At 36.9% G+C, this 21,996-nt stretch overlaps 2 protein-coding genes across 5 annotated transcripts; one reads left to right on the forward strand and one right to left on the reverse strand.

Moving 5' to 3' along the window:
- Positions 1–464: 464 nt before the first annotated feature.
- On the reverse strand, positions 465–7,831 carry LOC127431885 (N-alpha-acetyltransferase 50). Of its 4 annotated transcripts, none has more exons than XM_051682510.1 (5): positions 7,665–7,831; positions 2,706–2,842; positions 2,449–2,568; positions 2,129–2,195; positions 465–2,015 (listed from the first exon to the last, which is right to left on the reverse strand). In XM_051682510.1, exons 1-5 carry the CDS (start codon positions 7,670–7,672, stop codon positions 1,838–1,840), a joined length of 510 nt encoding a protein of 169 aa, XP_051538470.1. In that variant the 5' UTR covers positions 7,673–7,831; the 3' UTR covers positions 465–1,837. The 4 variants fall into 4 exon arrangements, with proteins under 4 accessions (XP_051538470.1, XP_051538471.1, XP_051538468.1 ...); XM_051682511.1 differs by having other exon boundaries at positions 2,706–2,839; positions 7,665–7,830; XM_051682508.1 differs by lacking the exon at positions 7,665–7,831 and adding an exon at positions 3,006–5,561.
- A 2,396-nt stretch (positions 7,832–10,227) lies between these two features.
- LOC127431884 (V-type proton ATPase catalytic subunit A-like) lies at positions 10,228–21,879 on the forward strand. Its single transcript, XM_051682507.1, has 15 exons — positions 10,228–10,350; positions 15,021–15,113; positions 15,308–15,436; positions 15,754–15,968; positions 16,145–16,282; positions 16,362–16,513; positions 16,712–16,874; positions 16,962–17,070; positions 18,143–18,265; positions 18,354–18,468; positions 18,602–18,665; positions 18,810–19,013; positions 19,506–19,600; positions 19,813–19,984; positions 21,228–21,879. Exons 1-15 carry the CDS (start codon positions 10,266–10,268, stop codon positions 21,318–21,320), a joined length of 1,950 nt encoding a protein of 649 aa, XP_051538467.1. The 5' UTR covers positions 10,228–10,265; the 3' UTR covers positions 21,321–21,879.
- Positions 21,880–21,996: the final 117 nt, after the last annotated feature.

A 21,996-nucleotide genomic window follows, 5' to 3' on the forward strand; every position in this document is an offset into this window, starting at 1 on the left:
GGTGGCCAAATTTCTGGAGCTCCAAAAATAAGAATAAAAGTAATCAAAGACTCCAGTGGTTAAATCTATATTTTCAAAAGCGATATGATAGGTATGGGTGAGAAACAGATCAATATTTAAGTCCTTTATTAATATAAATCTCCACTTTCACTTCTGAAAGTCACAAGTGGCACCTGTCTAGTTTCACTTTCAAATGTGAAAGTGAAAGTGGAGATTTATAGTAATAAAAGACTTAAATATCGATCTGTTTCTTACCTACACCTATCATATCGCTTTTGAAGATATAGATTTAACCACTGGAGTCTAATGAATTAAAATCTAATGACTAAAGAAAGACATACACATCTGGGATGGGGTGAGTAAATGATGAGAGAATTTTCTTTTTTGGGCGAACTATCCCTTTAAGGCTTGCACATAGAAAAGCATTAATGTTATGCCCCCCAAAATTGAAATAACATGAAAAATAATGCAAATAGTAATTTTATTTAGAGGTTTAAAAGTCATACAATATAGAGCTCCAGAAAAAGATAAAATTTTTCAAAGACAGGTGGGAAAAAAAACATGCTTTTACTACATTGGAGAGGGCATGTCTCCCCTGGCATGCACCGAGTCTGGGATTTTCCTGGGATCTGATTCCGTAAGTCCTATAAAATAAACTTGTAGAAGTGACCGGCAACGCCCCCACATTGTACATGGGGAAAAGCTGGTAGTCAGTGAAAATCACTGAAATGTAACTTGTTACATTGTGGGAGGATGTGTTTATTTTTGCGGCACAATTGTTACTGTAAGTGAGAAGCAAGGATTCAAATTTATAGACACTCAGGCAGATAATGAAAAAAATCAAAGTTTCACATCAAAAACGGCTAAACTCTAACTTGAGTACTGGTGGACTAAAAATTATTTGAGAAATACATCCACCATAAAAAAAAAAACACAACCTTCAAGGCCCATAAAAGCCATTCCTGTTTACTATCTGAAGCCTTTACATCTCACCAGCAGCATTATTGCAAATCCCAGAAAAGGCCCAGACTCAATCCATTGATAAAAATAAAAAAAAGTTGGGGATTTTAAATAATGGGCAGAAAAACAAAAGCATTCACAAATGAGTGGAGTTTATCCCCTTTGACCTCCCCATACTAAAACAGTTTTACCACTCTCTTGTTCGAGGGGGCTCTACGCTCCTTTTCCTCACTAGGTTAGCTTCAAAACAGACCGAGGTGGCTGACATCACAAGGAGACATTGCATCACATGCAACACTCCAGCATTGCATATTGCCTGTATGGTGAAACAGGAAGTCTCAGCCACCAGTAGATTCCCTTGCCATGTGTCCGAGTGCTCATGTGGAGGTATGCTCGAGTTCTGAGGACTCCATGTGTCCCTAAGACGATTCAAACAATCACTCCAAGGTTGTCAGCTGGGGAATCTCGAGTCAACTGTCATATTTAGAAAGATTTTAGTTCAATTGTTTTGTCCAAGTAAGTTATGTCCCCTTACCTTTATCAAATCTAAAACAAATGCAAACAGTATGCTTTGCAAACATAACCTTCACCATGTGAGATCAATAAGAAGTCAGCAGCTTTCGGAGCACTTATGGATTCTGCTTGAAAACCTCCATTTATTGTCAACTCTCTATATTAAGAAATAATAATAATAATAATAATAAAAAGAACACAAATTTTGGGGGACTAAAGTTTTTGCACAAAAAATGCAGCAACTATTTCTTTGACTTTTTCTGTCTAAAATGTCCTCTGAAGAAAGTGGTGAGTGTGTCAACCTTGGGGCATCGGTTACAGTTCCACTTGAGGGAATAGACCAATCTGTGTCGTGCTTCAACCTCTAGTCGGCTTTCTGGATCTCTCCTGCTGGGGGCGCACATGGGCTGCGCAGGCTTTTCTGAAGAACGTGGGCATCTGCTGGCTCTATCCTCTTGTAATAGTTCTTTTTTGTCTCAATGATCTCAAAGCCAAATTTCTGGTAGAAGTCAATTGCAGACTCATTGCTGATCTGCACGTGACTGTGGAAAGAAAAACAGAAGAACATGTTATTTTAGCATGTAGAAGATTCCTTGCATTTTATCAACATCGCTACTAAACAATTAACAAGACACCACACTGTCTTCATACTTACAGGTAAATGTTGTCAAAAGTGCCATCCTTCTCACAAATGTTTAACACATGGTTCAGCATTTTGGTTCCTTAAAGCAAACATGACTAAAATAATTATCAGTATCTGAAAAAAGTGCCAATATTAAAAACTTAACATCACTGCTTTAGTAGCTTATTTGAGAACATATTATAAAATCTTCATCAAAATGTCAGACATCCCTCAAAGACAATCTAATTATGCAATCCCAAGAGAATCTGACCCAAGATAATTAAATTTCTTCAATTTGAATAAGATCAGCACACAGAAGCATCTAAATGCTCGAAGACATTCTAAAATCGTACCTATGCCGAGTCTGCGGTAAGGTGCTAGGCAACCCAGTGTCATGATGTAGAGTCGCTTCTGGTTTTGAGAGTGATCCACTCTACAACACACGGCACCAACAGCAATGTCGTTGAAGTATGCTGTAAAAGGTTACACCAAAAGTAAACAGGAATCTATTACATTTACAAAAACTGGACAGGTTCTTTAAAACTGACACAGTGAATCTTTTGACCACTATCGAATTATCATTAGGTATAGTTAAAGTTTACTTTCTTACCTAGCTTGGCGAGCTCCCCTACCTCCAGAACATCTTTGTAGAACTTGTCATTGTAGCTGACAGGGAAGATCACTTGGTTGAGACGCTTCAATTGTTTAATGTTGTGGGGAGTAACATCCCCCAACTCGATCCGGCTACTAGAACAAAAGCAGAATGGTCAACTAGCCGTGCACGAATCAACAAACTTATTTTGTATGTCAGGACCAAATACAGTCTATAAAAAAGTGTCCCTATCACACTTTTTAAGCTTCTTCATATGAATAATATCCAAACAGTGCACCCACACAAAGTCCCAAATACCATAAAATCACCATCCCATTTCACTGATCAGAGTTAACCAGCAGTGGTACCCTTTGATACCATAGGCATTGTTGTCTCCACTTGACTAAGGCTGCAGAACGACTGAGGTATTTATAGGAGAGCAGCATGCTGAAGCACCAACACAACAGCTGCTGGTCATGTGTTCACCACTGCCACTCACTCAACCAGTGGCAGGATGAGTTGACAGGAGAAAAACAGACACTAAATATGGTTTACTAAGGATGTCTGTGTACTTACGTGTTCTTATCGCACACTCACCATTCCTAACACAATAAAAACCCTGTGATTCCTTCCTAAGCATTTAATTAAAGTGCTTTGTTAAAAATAATTGATACCAGAAGCTTTGAAATGTCCACATTAATCTGGATAAATTCGCCGTCCACACTGAAACATCTGAAAATGCTTGAATCCCCTTACTCCGGATGCAGAAAAAAAACCGTAAGCGTGGCCGTGTGTTATTTCCATGTACGGTCTAAAATGCAATTGTCATGTGAATGGATCACATGACTGCATCACATGACAACAAATACGTTATCGAATTTAGAATATCTCCATTTTACCTGTCCACACTACAACGCGTAGGCAGCGTTTTAAAATGTATCCACTTGAGTGTTTTTGAAAAGCTACGTTTTCGCTGGACAAAAACACCGTCTCAAGGAAGGAAGGCCAAAATGTAGCAAAAATGTATGTGTTTTCAAATGAAAATATTAGAAGTCGACCGATATATCGGTTTTGCCGATTCATCGGCACGATAACAGATTTCTGGAACTATTGTTACCAGCAAAAATCCACACCGATAGTTTTTCCCCATTGCGTCCAATGCTGGAGTGGCTGGGAAGGGTCCGCTGTCATTGTACAGTATGAGAGTGGCCTCTAGAGTCAAAATAAAAACTATCACTTCACTGATGCCTTGTGGTATTTGTTTTGACATGTAAGACTACATTCTGCATGGACAACAACAAAAAGGTATGTATACAGTACATGTTGTCATATCATTATAAAGTAATTCATTTGTTGATTCACTAGATGCTGCATTATTAGAGAACAGCAGTATGTTTGCCGACAAGGCTGAGAGGACGCTAACATTAAAGCAAACCTTAAGCAGTTAGAACAATGTAACAAAAATACATGCAAGTCCTACCAAAATGTTTAGATTGTTACCATCTATTTGCATTAGTTTATGTCCAGCTGGTCACGTTTATGCATTTGTTAGCCAGCTTAGTTGCATATTTAAAGCTAATGACGTGAGAAAGCAAATTAATATCTTCATGCAGTCGAGAGAAACGTATAAATAAATTAGAAACGCATCTGATTTCAATTAAAAAATGTTATCCTCACTGTAATACGATGACTTCAGATCGATCACATCCTTGCGCTAAAAAAAGGCTAGACACAGCACAACAAATACAGTTTAACAGAAAGCAGGTGTCTCAATATGGTTTTAAAGTGGGGGCCTGGGTAGCTCAGTGGTAAAGACGCTGGCTACCACCCCTGGAGTTCGAATCTCAGGGCGTGCTGAGTGACTCCAGCCAGGTCTCCTAAGCAACCAAATTGGCCCGGTTGCTAGGGAGGGTAGAGTCACATGGGGTAACCTCCTCGTGATTGCTATAATGTGGTTCGTAATGAGTGTGGATGCCGCGGTGGGTGGCGTGAAGCCTCCACACGCGCTACGTCTCCGTGGCAACACGCTCAACAAGCCACGTCATAAGATGCTCGGGTAGACGATCTCAGGCGCGGAGGCAACTGGGATTCGTCCTCCACCACCCGGACTGAGACGAATCACTACGTGACCACGAGGACTTAAAAGCACATTGGGAATTGGGAGAAAAAGGAAAATAAATAAATAAATACATTTAAAAAAAAATATGGTTTTAAAGTTCTTTTTAATTAGACAGCATCTAAAAAACAGCACTCCTGCATGAGACGCTGAATAAACAAAAACAAAGGGAAACAAAGACGTTCGTCTAGCACGCGTTTACATAGAAAAACAAATGGATGGTTGCAAAAGCGTTCGGTGTGAACAGCACCTTACAGTTGGTGGAGGTCTTTGGCCGTTGTGTCTTGCTCTCTTATAAGCATTTCTCAGATTTAGCAATGAGTTGTTTAGATTCTTGCATTTGGTTCCAGTCTTTTTGATCAGCCCCTGACCTGGGCTCATATTCTGAGCTGCTTCTCCACCAAGTTCAGCCGAATACCACTGCTATCTGTGAATATTGCTACTCTACATACAACTGTACTGAATAAAAAACAATGTGGTATTTCGCTGTTATTACGAAGCTTGAATCTGGAGGAATCAGTGCAAGTGTAATACCATGTGAACTGTCCATTGAAGCATTTTCCCCCCTCATTTTACTTTTGACTAAACATTTGAGAATATGGGCCGACTAAAACTTTTTATTTATTTTATGCACATTATTTGAAAATGAAATGCTTTTTTTTTAACAGCCAGGATAGGAATGTTCTATGCAATAATATAACGGTGCTCAATGGTTTATGTATTTATTGTGCCCTCTTGTGGACCAAGTAAACAACGTAAATTAAATATATATATATATATATATATATAAATATTTCATAAAAAAAAAGTACAATACATTTTCATGATTCAGTCAGTACTGTTTATTTTTGTAATAAAGTTCAACACTATTTTACTTTGAGTGTTATTTTTTCATTCAGTATCAATTTTAAAAACTATTGGTTAATAATCGGCTATCGGCAGGTACTGACCAACTTAGTTATCGATATTGGTAAAATACACTATCAGTTGACCTCTAGAAAATATATTAATGTGGACGTGGCCTTTAAAGGAATATTCTAGGTTCAATACAAGTTAAGCTCAATAGATAGCATTTGTGGCTTAATGTTGATTGCCACAAAAAATTTATTTAGACTTATCCCTCATTTTCTTAAAAAAAAAAAAAAAAAGAAAAAAAAAATTCTGCATTACAGTGAGGCACTGGAAGTGAATGGGCCAACTTGTAAACCTTAAAATACTCACTGTTTCAAAAGTATAGTCACAAGATGTAAACAATATGCGTGCTTTTACATTTTTGTGTGATAAAATCAATTACTGACCTTTTCTGTGTAAATTTATAATAAATTTCAAAACTTCATTGCCATTACGACATAACACCGTAAAACCTAAAACAACCTTAAAAATTACGATTTAAAAACAAAACTTTACAGCTAAAATAATACACAAGTTTTAACAGAAGAATTAATGTAAGAGCTTTTATAAAATTATAAACTTCGCATTTCTGCCTGTAAACCCTGATAAACCCCATTCACTTCCACTGAAAGTGCCTCACTGTGACCTTTTTGCTTTTTTTAAAGAAAAAGAGGGACAGGTCGAAATTATTTTTTGTGATAATCAACATTATACCACAAATGCTGTCGACTGAGCTTAACTTGTATTGAACATGGAATACTTCTTTAAAAGGTAAACTTTAAAAGTAATTTTTTATGTCATCTTGCTCTTAAATGGACACCAAGGGGCATGGATGCAGCATCAAACCAACAGTTTTTAATTACCGATGCCATTGTAGAAATTAATTCATTTAAACTGAATCCTTGAGTGAAAGTATCCAATATAAGGGCATTTACTGAGAATAAGCGAGTTGTATTGGTCAGCATTGGTCATGTGATCCTAACATGGCAGCCTCCATGTGGGGACCCTCATAATGTAGCACAAAACAGCTTTTATTAGGCTATTGATATGACCAGAGCCTTCATTTCATGAGAGTTCATACATGTTTCAAAAGTACTACTCATTTCTTAAGTAGTAAAACTTTTTTTTAATGAGGACAAAAATTTTCGAGTGCACTTTTAAACGGAGATTTACCAAGAAAATAGACAGTCCGTTCTAATACTAAAAAACAAGCCTACCTGACATGATAACCGACTGTTAAAGGAAATGTTGTTGATTAAAAACCTGTACAATTAACGAAACTTTTAATGGAAGGTATTTGCCAGGAACCTCTCTAAGAATTTTTTTAAAACTTTGTCACGTGGATGAACTATCATCACTTCTGTAGTCATCAAAAGCAACACGGTATGCCATTTATATTCCATCCGCCCAAATTAAAAATGACCAGTAACAGCTATGAAACCTACTAAGTATAAACTCGTAGTGTCGTTTTCAAAGAGGATATGCTAGTCAATCACTTGTGTCACACCTATCAATTTCTACATGAGAATATGCACACACATGACAAAGTAACAGGGCATGAACACGCTTTAATGCCTCAAACTAACGGCCTCAGGATCCGTGTGAGCTGGGGTATATAAGCATGACTAGCTAACCAAGATAGCAACTTGAAGACTGACTCAACATTTTCGGATTTAGATTCGGCACACATCTAACTCGTGACATTTGCACTGGAATGGGGTTTAATCTACCGTTAAGTCATCTGTGCGTTTTATAAGGCGGTTTTCGGGTAACACACGATAAATGGCAAAGCGAGAACTAAAGGCTGGATGTGAAAATTGCGGCGCAAATTTGTCGCCTCCACATTAAGCGCGAAGAGAGCTAGCAGCTAATCTTTAGACCAACTCCACCGCCCCCCTGCTGGAAAAAAGAGAGAATAGGGGGGAAACTTTACTTGCGATGAAAAGACCCTTCTCGGTGCGTTTACTCACCCTTTCATGTTGAAGAAAAGGCGTTTGTTGTGAGGGACACAGGGCAAGTTGGCGATATTTGACAGTCTAAGGGGGAATTTAGGCAGAGTTTGGGATGGGATCCCCTCCACATGTATGTTGCTAGCACACTAGCTAAGCAGTCCGCATTTGCCTCTGTGCTATGGCCGAAGGTTGCCAGGTCTTCTTCATTAAATCACCCCAAACCGTTTTAGTCAGGACGATAACATAAATGTAACATAGAAATGTTCTTTTGAAATATAATTTGCTTACGAGGATAATTAATGTAACTTAGGTAAATATTACTACGCATTAAACATTTGGAAATGCACTTACGATCGCACTGCAAGAAACAGTAGTGTTTATCAAATATGAGGATCTGGCAACACTGGTTCTGGGAGGCTGCTGTCAACCTTCACCACTGACAACAAGAAACTGGAAACAGAAAAAAAGGGAAATGACGTTATGGAAATATGTGCATTGAAAATACAAGTCCCTTCTTCAAAAAAGCGGGCAATAAAAATCTAAATAAATTACTGTATGAACAAAAATAGAATGTTTCTCAAAAAGAAAAAGCACGTTTTAGTGTTATAAAAATCGAGTTTCTTGGGTGTCATGGTTGAGAAAACGTGCTTTTGTAGTCTGTGTGCAACCTATTCAGAGACCTTATAAGATCTGTACAAATACATTTGCATAGGATTATGAAATGTTATTATTATCTGATAACGTAAAATGTTTTCAATATTTTGTCATTGTATATTCAACCCCAATAAAAAGTTAAAAAAATAAATAAATAAATAAAACAAACAAAAAGAAAAACCTAAAAGAAATAAAATACAATTATTTAACTTAAATAATAAGACCAAAAATTAACCTTTTAAAGCATACCACAGGTCTTTTGGGACCTCATTCCACCCCCTGTACCTCATCCATTTTTTTTTTTTTTTTTTTTTTTTTGAGAAATGCTTATACCTCTTTAGGATTCCTCAAACTTTCTCTTTTGAATAGTGTAACAAAAACACACACACACACACACACAAAAGGCAAAACTGCAAGTATTATGTTTTTTTATAAAGTGTATTTGGTCATTAAAGACCCTAGTTATACAATAGTGGGGGGTTTTTTGTTCGTGCTTCCATAAAACATATTTTTTGATAATTTCATGTCCATATAAATTTACTATCACAGGATATATATTTCTTTGTTTATTACAAGACAAATGAGTACTATATTCATACAAATGACTACTATATCATGTTGATTTTATGCACAGTGATGGTTAATTACCAGTATCCCATATGTATGTACACATAAATACTATACATGATATTTCTTATGCAAGGTGGCGCTGATGTCTCAGTGATTGAATTGATTTACATTTGACATTGCTATTTGATGAAGAAACAACGTGAAAGTAAACTATAGCGAGTGTAACACATGAACAGTATGAAATGACTATTGTCATTTGGGTATACTACTGAAATTATGTAAGTTGTATATCAATTTAGACTCAAAAAGTGCCTGAGAAAATACATATGACTTCTGAACTCATGATCTCTCACGATCAATATACATCAGCACTGCACTTTATTTATCTTATTATCTCACACTGGACTGTCATAATTATATCTCTCTTAACAACACACTGGCAACTGACTATCAACCGACAGCTTGAATGTCAATACAGTACAATACAACCTACTGTACATTTTATATATACTATATATACTATTTTTAATTGTGTAATGTGTATTCTATATTGTGTGTATTGTATACTGTATATTGTATATTATTATTTGTATGTTGTGTTGTGTGTAATTATGTGTATATTAGATATGTAAATTGTGATGTGTAAATCTGTTTATTGTAGATTGGTATATGTCTCATCACTGTCATGACTGCTATGTTGCTCGGAACTGCACCCAACACTTTCACACACTATTGCACTTGTGTATATGGTTGTGTGACAATAAAAGTGAAGTGATGTGTATCTTATGTGTTATGTGTAGCTCCATATATATCTCACAGCCAGTTACGTTGCATGATATTTCAGTGTGGAAGTAATGAATCCTTTTCTTTATTTGTTGCATCATCTCTTTGATATATGAAAATTAAAAATACATCAGAATATATTCTATTAAATAATTTTCAAACTGTCTTGAAAATGTTTTGAACATTTGACACTATCTGGGCATTTTGTATATCTATTTGAGATAGATATACGTGCTGGGTCTCTTAAGACCTGAGTATGCAATAATGTTTAGTGAAACACCCATGCATTTAAGGGTTAAACACAACCCAATATTCAGTGCAATAGAACATAATATGCAATATCAAATACAGTTCAAAACAATAAAGCACAATTATATACACAACATACAATACAATTTTGTGAAGTAGTATATACATTTTTCTTTTTAAGCCTACTAAACTATGTGTGTCACGTATAATGAGTTGTTATGTTTTATTAGAGTGTCATCTCATCTCCAAAGAATTCAGAAAACAGCTGGAAAACATAAAGAGAAGACTCCTCTTACACTGTAGGGGGCGATATGGAGTTTTCTGCGCACACTGTTCAGTATGCAGAGGGAGAACGAGCCTTGAATGAAGTCAGCTGACTGTACTCTCTGCTCACATCTCATCTCACCAAAAGGATCTGGACACAGGACCGTCTCGTCTATTTTCCGAGGTATTTACACATTCGTAAGATGATAATCATACCGGTTTGCATGCTTGCACCGTTTTATTAGCTGTGTATCTGTTAGGTTCGTCAAGCAAAAAAAAAAAAAAAAAATTATCAGAGAAGAATAGTTCAGATAATTCCCAGGTCACCGTTTCCAGTTGATTGATCAATTAATAATAATATAATGTGAAACGTAGCTTCTGTTGCTGTAATATACACTGTGTCCTTGTGGCCGAATCCTTGTCCTCTGCGTCTGCAATGAGCTCATCTTGTCTCGTTACATGTTTTGATTTCTCCATGTAGTTCCTGGAATGAGCCACTTGGATGCTTTCAATTTCCCAATGCAGCTTTTATTTAATTCAAATGTTAAAGAGATGTCTCAGTTAAGACCATGGCATGAACATGAAATTATTGGAATTATTTGTAAAGATGACAAATGATTAAACCACACACATTGCTATTTCAGTAAAGGAGTAAAGATTTCATTATATCATTTATATAATAATTTTTAAGTAATCAGCCGTACATGTGGTCGATCTCATCACGGGTTTCTAAAAATCGAGATACTGTAGAGCAGTGAGAAACAAAAACTATCAAATTCTATCATGATCACATGATCATGCAGTATCCTTGCTGCAATACACAACCGCTTGAAGCAGTAAAATATATTTAAATCCCTTCACCGTTTCCTTATAATTTTCCCCTATATCATCTCCATGGTAATGTTTGGCCCCTGCGATATACGCAACAGCTGTGCTCTGAACGCGCATATGATCATGATACATAAAAATGGTTGAGACAGCCGCTGTCCAGTGTTTTTCAAGTAACAACTGCGTGTTAGAAATGCGCACCCCTCTGTGGTGGGCTTTTTGCGGACCAAATATCCATGAAGATTTAGCCTACTTCACATGTATGGACAGTAGGCCCTACTTGTTTTTTTTTTTTTTTTATACATATGGAGCTGGAATGTCTGTTTACCAGTCCTCCGTTTCCTATCACATACAATATTTTTTAATTAGATGTGCTGTGAATCCTTTAGAGGACATATTTTATACCAAATGGTCCCTAGAAATCCAAGATGTCATATGAGCATCATGTAAATTCACAAAAACCTGGAAGTTAGACTGGTTCCTCTTGAGGCTTGAAATATTAGGGGACATAAATTGGATCATTTTGTGAGTTATTGTGCCATTATGGAACACAGAAGTATAGACTGAATTAGTCAGTGTCAAGTATTAAATTGTTATTATGGGGGTGTTTAGTTGGCTGGACCTTAACTAAACAAGGAAACAAGGGTTTGTTTGGAGATTCACAGGTTGTCATAAACTGCCACTACACTATGCATTATTAATAAGATGTGAACAGTTTCCAGTTTTCCAGATTTGCTCAACTGTCTGTTTTCCTCACTTCCTTACACGGTTTCTGTTTGACAGTCAGTGTCATGTGCCGTGGTCATGTGGCAATTTTCTATGATTATCCCACAAATATGTTTGTGTGTGTGTGTGTGTGTGTGTGTGTTTTACTCACTATTTTCCTGTTTCTGAATAAATAAAAAAGGCACACACATTTTCTTACCCCAGCCATTTTGGCATTAAATGCCATCCATGTGTGGTAACTGATCAGACCAGTTATATTTGTGAATCAACTTCACACACACACACAGAAAAAAAAATAGTCTCAAAAGTGGTCACAAAAGCAAACGCGCATTCATGTACATTTTTGAAGCCGAGTACAACAGCAGTTTGCAAAACTACAACTAACTTTACCGCACTAATGCAATAGTTTTGGCAATTGTGTGTGTATTATCACTCCATCTTCAGTGACCATGTTTACATGCACTTAAAAAACGGTTTATTCCAGGATTTTGGCAGAAAGTGGTGTTCTGAAACATCATGTAAACAAGAACAATTTCCTTGCACCATTTAAGGGATTAAAAGAAAGTGGTTTAACACACCTAGGTTTCTCCCAGAGAATGCAGCTTAATGTGGTCTTGTAAACGCGTAAGTGGCGTTCTAACAGGTTTTTTAGGAGTATGCATGTGCGTGAAACAGACCAGATAACAGACGTCATAGGATGTAGCCCAACAACAATTCAACACAGTGGGAAGAATTCAACATTTCTGGGAGTACAGTGGAAAAAGCACATACACTATAAACTATAACCATTTATAGAATATTTATAGAATATTGACTGTCCCTCACGTTCGCATACATGTGCTTGTTGGATTAGGGAAATCCCGGAGTTTTATGTAAGAGGGAAAGCCCACTATTGCAGCACAATTCCAATGCAGGTCCCGGTAGAAAGTTAGGATACAAACACAGCAACAACTCTGGAATATATGGAAATAAAGCGAAGCATTAAAATAGCTAAGTCTTCCTCGGATTCCATGTTTGATATTTACACAAGCGTCGTGGGGAAATTATTTGGTGTGGAGAAAACTGCTAACTGACCGAGACGCGTGTGTACAGTCGGGAGAAAAGAGTACGCTGCTTATACAGTGCATGTAAACAGGAACGCTGCTGCTTTGCAATAAGATGCTTTCTGGTGTCCATGTAAATGTAGTCAGTGTTGTTATTGCCACCTGGCTGATGGCTCATATCAGGTCTGTGTATGCAATTCCACAACTCGGCAGATATTCAGAATTTCTTTTATTATCGGCATCGGCCGATACATTTTCCACTTTGGCCGATTTGTTTCTTGAGGGCGCTGAAAATTGCCTGCTTGCAAGTGAAGCGAGAATTCTAAACGACCAGTCACAGTTCATTTTGTTGTTATGTGCCATCGTGTTACTACAATAACAGTAATGTGCAATATCAGAGCCGTGGCACGTGTTTGAGCTCATAATGTTAAAGTGCTCGACTGTTTCATTCTCCCTCTCTCTCCTCAACAGTTCCCTGTAACTTTTAACTGTCTTGTCTAATGATAAAAATGCAAATATCATTAAATCTAATATCATATACCATCTGCAAATATGCGCATATCTTGTTTAAACAGATGTAATAATCCAACCTCACACAACTTCAGCAGATCCAGCATCCTGTGGAATGCTCATAAATCTTTCTCTGAAGCACGTATTCTAACAGTCTCTCCTCAACAGTTCCCTGTTACTTTTCTAATGATAAAAGGCAAATATGAATAAAACTTCTATTATATACCATCTGCAAATATGCAGATATCTCATTTAAAAAGATGTAATTCATGAACTTCACGAAAATCCAGCGTTTTCTTCCCGTCGAGCACTCATCTAATAGCTTGCTCTGAAGCGTGTATTCCATCAGCCAGAATCAAAAACTTTAGGGTCAGGATCAAAAGTTCCTCTGATTCACAAATCATGATGGTCACTCCATGACAATCCAAGCAGGTGATCCAGGCCATTTAAACTGTCAGGAGTTTGCTGATCTCGCTGGATCCGCACAAGCGCGTGAGTGCAACTTCAAAGTAAAAGCAATTCACATGTGCTATGAGTAAATGTCTTATTCACTATGCACTTTATGTGCAATAGACCTTTTCACACTCCGCGGTATAGAACGCGGAAGTAAACAATTGCAAGGTAAACTTCAACAGCAGTTAATTGGAGATCACAGCAAATATTATTTTCACTTACACATTTGCTCCAAGAGCAAACGAAAAAATCCACTATTACATTTGAATGACTTTCCAGAAGAGGAAAAATATAGAGAGCGGTTGATTAAGACAGATGGGAGAAGATGCCAAATTTACTGTCACTCTCTCAGCAGCTGTAATAGAAACCCCCTCGCAGCTGTGCTAATTCATTTTTTAAACTAATTCCAGGATAATATAACAAAAAGAATAATGTTATTAATTTACACTCAGTATTTAAAAAAATTATAATATGAAAATGTTTTCGGATTTACACTGCTAAATAAGGCGGAAACGCGTCATCACAGTCTGTGAAAAAGGTCTATTGGTTTGATTCTGTATTTTTTGAGAATGCGATTGCTATCGTGGACATGCCATCCATGGTTGCTGGACTACTGTGTGTACTGTTATTTCCTTCTTTCTAATATATTAACAATTTCTTCATGTGCAAATAAATTACTAAAATTTGATGACTAAACAGAAATCAGAAGAAACTGCTATCTAGCATTTAAAATACAATATTATTTTTTAGGTATTTTTTACAAGTTAAAGTTTAGTGTGAAATTGAGTAAATATGGTGCTAAATAAGGGTTTATTGATTTATGTTATTTACTATATTAAATTGTGTGATATATCGGCATTGTATCAGCCTATCGGCCACCCTGCTCTCTGGATATCGGCATCAGCCATTAAAAAAACCCGTATCTGTCGATCACTACATGGAATCCATAAAAAGTAACTGTAATTGGATTACAAGTATTAAAAAATTTAATTTAATCTGTTTAATAAAGTGCTTTATTTCTGTAATCTGATTATGTAATCCATATTACATGTAATCTGTTACTATCCAGCACTGATGAATTTTATATAATGTAGAATGTAGAAATTTTGTGAATGTAGTGCGGTGTGAGCAGATTCCATATGGGCCTGCTCATGAACTAATTGATAAATCCAGACATGTAAGCAGTAATGCAGTAACTTCTGTTATGAGACTGATAATTTGAGGGTGGGTGATTCATTGATTTCCATAATTTATCCCAAAAAAATTGTTTCTGTTTTGAACTCATTTGTGTCAGACACTTTGAAAATGGACTTCTCCAAGCTGCCCAAGATCCGAGATGAGGAACGGGAGGGAGAATTTGGATATGTGCACGGCGTGTCTGGACCTGGTAAGTAGAACCAAGGAACCAAGATGTCATGCAGTTTTTATTTGGCATAATGGTTTTCCTTTTTCTCATTTTGGGTTATTGCGTAACCACAGGAACCCAGGTTTTTTGTTTTTATTAAAAAAAAATTATTGGCTGTCCCCAAACCATTGTGAAGATTAATTTATGTTTACTGACTCACTAATAACGTCTTGTAGTGGTTACGGCATCTAGTATGGCAGGAGCTGCCATGTACGAGCTGGTGCGAGTGGGCCACTGTGAACTTGTGGGAGAGATCATCAGACTGGAGGGTGATATGGCCACCATTCAGGTGTATGAAGAGACATGTATCCTTTAAACAATTCAAATGCTTATGAAGTGAATATCCATACACGTGCACTCATTTAAAATTCCCTTATTCATTTTAATAGAGTTTTGTCCCTCATTTAAAAAAAAAAAAAATAATAAAAAAAACTGGTTGTCCCTATTAAGTGTTTTGATTGCATGTCGATTGCATGTAATTATTTAAAAACCACGTGCACTTAAAATCTAAATGGTTGACTATATCAATCAGTTCTTACCTTGGTACATTACATTTAGCTGTAATAAACACAGTGTGTATAATCTGTTAAACAGTATTATAGTTTTCCTGAGCTATCATCAGCTGGTGTGTCCGTTGGTGACCCTGTCCTGCGCACAGGGAAGCCCCTCTCTGTGGAGTTAGGACCAGGAATCATGGGCTCCATCTTTGATGGTATTCAGCGTCCACTCAAAGACATTAATGACCTCACCAAAAGTATCTACATTCCCAGAGGAGTCAACATTGGTGCCCTTAACCGTGATCTGAAATGGGACTTCTCTCCATCTAAGAGCTTACGTGTAAGTGAAAGACTTTTTTTAAATTAAGGTTATGAATTATTGACGTTTCACAAGTTCATGCAAAGGGGGTGTTAAAGAAATTATGATATGACCCATTTAACAGTACACTAATATTACAGGCACCTGGTTATTAAATTATTGATGAATTCGAACTCTTGTCTCTTTGTCCATAACAGGTTGGCAGTCACATTACTGGAGGTGATATCTATGGTATGGTGTTTGAAAACTCTCTCATAAAGCACAAAATAATGTTGCCTCCAAGAAGCCGGGGAACTGTCACTTACGTGGCGCCACCTGGCAACTACGATGTCTCAGTAAGCCAAGTAACAGTTTGCATTTTTGGAAGAATAGTAATTGTTACTACTGTGACACTGAAGTCAGTGTGTTTGTTAGGATGTGGTGTTGGAGTTGGAATTTGAGGGGGTGAAGGAGAAGTTCACCATGGTACAGGTGTGGCCAGTGCGTCAAGTCCGGCCCGTCACTGAGAAACTTCCTGCCAATCACCCTCTGCTGACTGGTCAGAGAGTACTGGATGCCCTCTTTCCGTGAGTCACACAATTGCTGTGTTCATAATCACATGCTAACATACTGCATACTGTATATAAGTGCAGTACTGCAAGAGTAGTACATTATGACAAACACAGCTTGTACATGTGTATTGTTTTATTATTTGTGTGCTGTTATATGCCTTTGAAGTTCAACAGATCATTCAGATTTTATTTATTTATTTATTTTTTCAACAGGTGTGTGCAGGGAGGAACAACTGCCATCCCCGGTGCTTTCGGTTGTGGTAAAACTGTGATCTCTCAGTCCCTGTCTAAATACTCTAACAGTGATGTCATCATCTATGTGGGCTGTGGAGAACGTGGTAACGAGATGTCAGAAGTACTCAGAGATTTTCCTGAGGTGAATAGCATCAGTTGTAATAGCCATTGACACCGCACATAAACTGTAATTGGTGCTTGGGTGATTGACAGTTCTCTTGCCCTATAGCTGACCATGGAAGTTGATGGTAAGGTGGAGAGCATAATGAAGAGAACGGCCTTGGTTGCTAATACGTCTAACATGCCTGTAGCTGCCAGAGAAGCTTCCATTTACACAGGTATGTTGGAATTGTTGAACAGTTGAACACCAAAATAAGAAAATTATTAGTCAGCATGTGCACTTTAACCCTTTTGTTCTGTAAATGCTATTTTATAAGCTTGAAAAATATACTTAAAGGGATAGTTCACCCAAAAATGAAAATTCTCTCATAATTTACTCACCCTCATGCCATCACAGACAATGTATGACTTTCTCTCTTCTGCTGAACACAAATGAAGAATTTTAGAAGAATATCTCTGCTCTGTAGGTCCATACAATGCGAGTAAACGGTGACCAAAACTTTGAAGCGCCAAAAAAAGGCAGCACAAAAGTAATCCACATGACTCCAGTGGTTAAATCCATATCTTTAGAAGCGTTATGATTGGTGTGGGTGAGAAACAGATCAATTTTAAGTCCTGTTTTACTATAAATTCTCCTCCCTGCCCAGTAGGTGGCAATATGCACAAAGAATGTGAATCGAAAAGAAGAATGTGAAAGTTGAGATTTGTAGTAAAAAGGACTTAAATATTGATCTGTTTCTCACCCACACCTATCATATCGCTTCTGAAGACATGGATTTAACCACTGGAGTCTTATGGATTACTTTTGTGCTGCCTTTTTTTGGCGCTTCAAAGTTTTGGTTAATATTGAAACATCTGGTTGATGCGTGACATTTCTTAATTCCATGAAAACTGATTATAAACAAAACTTTAACTTCATATCACGCTTCCAATGTCCTATATGAAAATTTTTACATTTCTGATGTTTGTGTTGATATAAAACATTTTACAGTTCTGTGACTGGAGCCCGTTTTTATATCTTTCTAAAATGTGTTTTTGCGGTAAAACAGAGGGGAAAAATCTTTAATAATATCTGCCTACTGGGTTTGATTTGGTCAGAGGAACATATACAAATAATTTAAAAGGGACAATATGATGTTAAATTCAGAACTATTATTATTATTTTTTGCATATACCTCATTGTGGTCTCTAGACCCCCCACCAACATAAAAAATTGAGGTCTCAACAGAACAAGAGGATTAAAACTAGTCATTATTCTGTCATCATAAATGGGTGTTTATGTACTTTCAGGAATCACACTGTCGGAGTATTTCAGAGACATGGGTTACAATGTGAGCATGATGGCTGATTCCACCTCTCGATGGGCTGAGGCTCTGAGGGAGATTTCTGGTCGTCTGGCCGAGATGCCTGCTGGTACGTGTGCTGTGACTGTCTCCGAAGAATTTATGTGTAACTGGTCCTGGTGTGTAAAGCCAATAAATCTGTGTGCTTGCATCTACAGATAGCGGTTATCCTGCTTATCTTGGGGCTCGACTGGCCTCATTCTATGAGCGTGCTGGCAGAGTTAAATGTCTAGGTAACCCTGAGAGAGAGGGCAGTGTGAGCATTGTGGGCGCGTAAGTACCAGACAGTCAACAAAAAACTTGACAAATGTTTTGCTTGTTTGCATTTCATTTCTTGAATGAACGTTAAAATATGTAACAGCCCTATTACTGTTACTCAGTCAAGTTTGTTCTGTTTTAATGGCAGTGTGTCTCCCCCTGGTGGAGATTTCTCAGATCCTGTGACTTCTGCTACTCTGGGTATTGTACAAGTAAGTGAATATTTATTTTGCATTGTAATCTTCACATACAGCAACACAGCCAAATAACAAAAATGTATCCATTCTCTTCCAGAAACAAAAATTCTCTTAGATGTCCCGTTTCTTATCTCATTTTGTCTTTTAATTCCTCATCAGGTGTTCTGGGGTCTGGATAAAAAGCTTGCTCAGAGAAAACATTTCCCCTCAGTGAACTGGCTCATCAGTTACAGTAAGTATACACGAGCTCTGGACGAGTACTATGACAAGCACTTTCCTGAATTTGTGCCGCTGCGTACCAAAGCCAAAGAGATTCTGCAGGAAGAGGAGGACCTGGCTGAGATTGTGCAGCTTGTGGGCAAGGTGAGCTTGTGTGCAAACATGTTTACTGTTTGTATCACTATCAGAAATTAACTTTTTATTAACAAGAAATATTTGCCCCCTGGAATTGGTTTTGAGGGTAGTTGTTTTACCTTAATGGGGGCATTTTTTCTAACCATATAAAAGCACACGTTTGCGCCTTAAACTTCAATTGAATCAATTAATAGAAGTCCCAAAATTATGGCTGTAAATTATGAAAGTCAAATTAACATCAAATACAAAAGTAGCTATATAAAAGAACGATAAAATATAATAATATGTTGTATATGAATGTTACAAATGTAAAACATTTTTTTTTACAAACAATAAGACAAGGAATTTCACATTTTAAATATAATATTTTTGTCACTTCCGGTGGCAATTTGCCTCAAGCCCTGGTTAATTTATGTTCATAGTTTGTTTACAGAATTGATTCTGTTGTAATATTATGGTCATTCTTCAATGGTGAAACATGCTTTTAATTTTTGTTTTAAGGCTTCATTGGCTGAAACAGATAAGATCACTCTGGAAGTTGCAAAACTGATCAAGGATGATTTCCTCCAGCAAAATGGATACACACCTTATGACAGGTAGTGTACACACTGTTACATAAGTGAAATACACATACTGGATGCATGTGAAACTTGTGTGTATGAGCTGATGGTTGCTATTCCAGCACAGCAATTTCACATATTTCCACATACAGGTGTGACATATTTGTCATACTCACATTGTGAATTTCACTATTTATTTAATTTGAATTCAGCCAAGATTAACAACCACTCTAAATACTCCATTTCAGGTTCTGTCCATTTTATAAGACCGTGGGTATCTTATCCAACATGATTGCCTTCTATGACATGGCACGTCATGCAGTAGAGACCACTGCACAAAGTGACAATAAGATCACCTGGGCCATGATCCGCGAACACATGGGAGAAATCCTCTACAAGATCAGCTCCATGAAATTTAAGGTATATGACTAGACCCAGCATGTAAACATTACTTGTGTTTTAGACTTTCATAATAAACTAATCACACCTTATTGTACACCTTAACCTCCTGAGACCTGAGCGTGAGTGCTGTGTGCATTTTCCATTTCCTTATTTGATTTATAACTAGTAGCACCTAATAAACAAGCAAAAGAAAAAAAAAAATTCTAGAGCAAATATTTTCCTAAAAATTGATGTCCACATATGTGGACAGTGGGACTAAGTTGTTTATATTTCTAGGAGTGTTGGTTATTCATGTTTTTGAGACGGTACAGACATTACATCTGAAATTAGCATAATTCATTATTATTCAAAGTAATGGCCAGCATCATCCAATCACTGCCAACCATGTTAAAATAAAACTATACATTGTAAAATTCTGAATCTGATTAACATTGTCGCATGTCTTCCAAACATGTTGAGTGGTCCAAACATCATCTGCAGCCTGAAACTGAACTTTTGGTCGGATTTTAGGAGTGAATGCAAATAGCTGCATAGAGAGCTATAGCATGCTCCCTTGCTCCCTATTTAGTGAATGACTTAACCTCCAGTGTGCTGTCTGTCTTCACTGGTCTCAGAACAGTTTGAAATGCACCTTATTTTCATCCTAACTCCATATAAAGCATCTGAAAGCAAAATGTTTCAGCTTTTGGATGAACCGATTGATTCTCAATGTGAAATCGCACAGTAAATATATAGGAATGCATTTACTAATGTTAATGAATAGAATCGTATTGTACAGTGATAACAAAATAAAATATAACAACATTTATATTAAAATGAAGCAAAATGACCGACAGATGTGTTGATGCTGAAAGTTATTCAAAATAATGTTTTTTCAACTTTTGAGGGAATAATGTCACAAAATCCACATATGTGGGCATCATGTTTATCAGTGCGCTGATGCACGAAAAATTAAAAGCTTCATATCAAACAAAACTAGAGACGCTACTCTACACCCAAACAGGTTTCAATTAAAAAACTTAAATAGGTTTCTTACCAGAGGGACTAAAAGCACTTCACGGAAATCAACGTCATGCTGTTGTGTCACGTGACTCGATACGCCAGAAGTTTAATCCTTAAATGACAGTCTAGAGACTTGTGAACGGTATTCAGTCGTTTTAAGTAATGTGTTGCATATAGCGAAGCCAAAATACAATGTCCATACTTTTTACTTCTGTAAAAGTAATAGATGTTAATGTCTTTATGTCTGCTGGCATTTTAGGACCCTGTGAAAGAGGGTGAGGAAAAGATCAAAGCTGAATACAACCAGCTCCATGAAGACATGCAGAATGCCTTCCGTACACTGGAGGACTAAGACTTTCTTGTCTCAGCTGTCATTCTCAGGGCAGGGCAGCAGCCACCCTCCACACAAACACACACAAAGACACAAACAGCTTCAATGTCTTCTTTCAGTGGACTACATTCCACTGCTTTGTTTATAGTGTTGTTGTATATGCACTCTAGTGTTTCCCAAAAACAAGACCATTGTCTTAGTGTGTGTGTGTTTGTGTATATGTGCAATCTGTACTTTTACATTAAACCCTCTGCTCTGCACCATCTCTTGCTTGTATTTCACCGATCATCTTCGCCATAGATATAGACGTTATCAAAGTTGATGTAATTATTGTTCTATTTTTATCTGTACAGAAGATTGAAAGAATTGACTTCAGAGATTCACTATATTTACTGCTGGTGTATTTACAGTTTTAATGGCTACCAAAATGTTTTATGTTTACGTGGTTTTTTTTCATTATGTCTGTTTATTGCAGTATTGTACTGTGTATTTGTGGAGGATGATTCAGTACATTTCCTCTATTGCTCTCATGAAAATGTGTTTAAGCCTTGAAAAAGAAAAATAAATATCAATGAATTTACTGGTAGTGTGAATTCCAGTATTTATTTGTTTGTTTGGGCCTTCTAGTTTGAACTAAATGCTTTTTGTAGTTCACTTTTAGTAGGAACCACAATAAAGCTATGTTTAGCCATATTTT

This window comes from Myxocyprinus asiaticus, chromosome 41 (assembly GCF_019703515.2).
Source record: "Myxocyprinus asiaticus isolate MX2 ecotype Aquarium Trade chromosome 41, UBuf_Myxa_2, whole genome shotgun sequence".
Taxonomy (NCBI): domain Eukaryota; kingdom Metazoa; phylum Chordata; class Actinopteri; order Cypriniformes; family Catostomidae; genus Myxocyprinus; species Myxocyprinus asiaticus.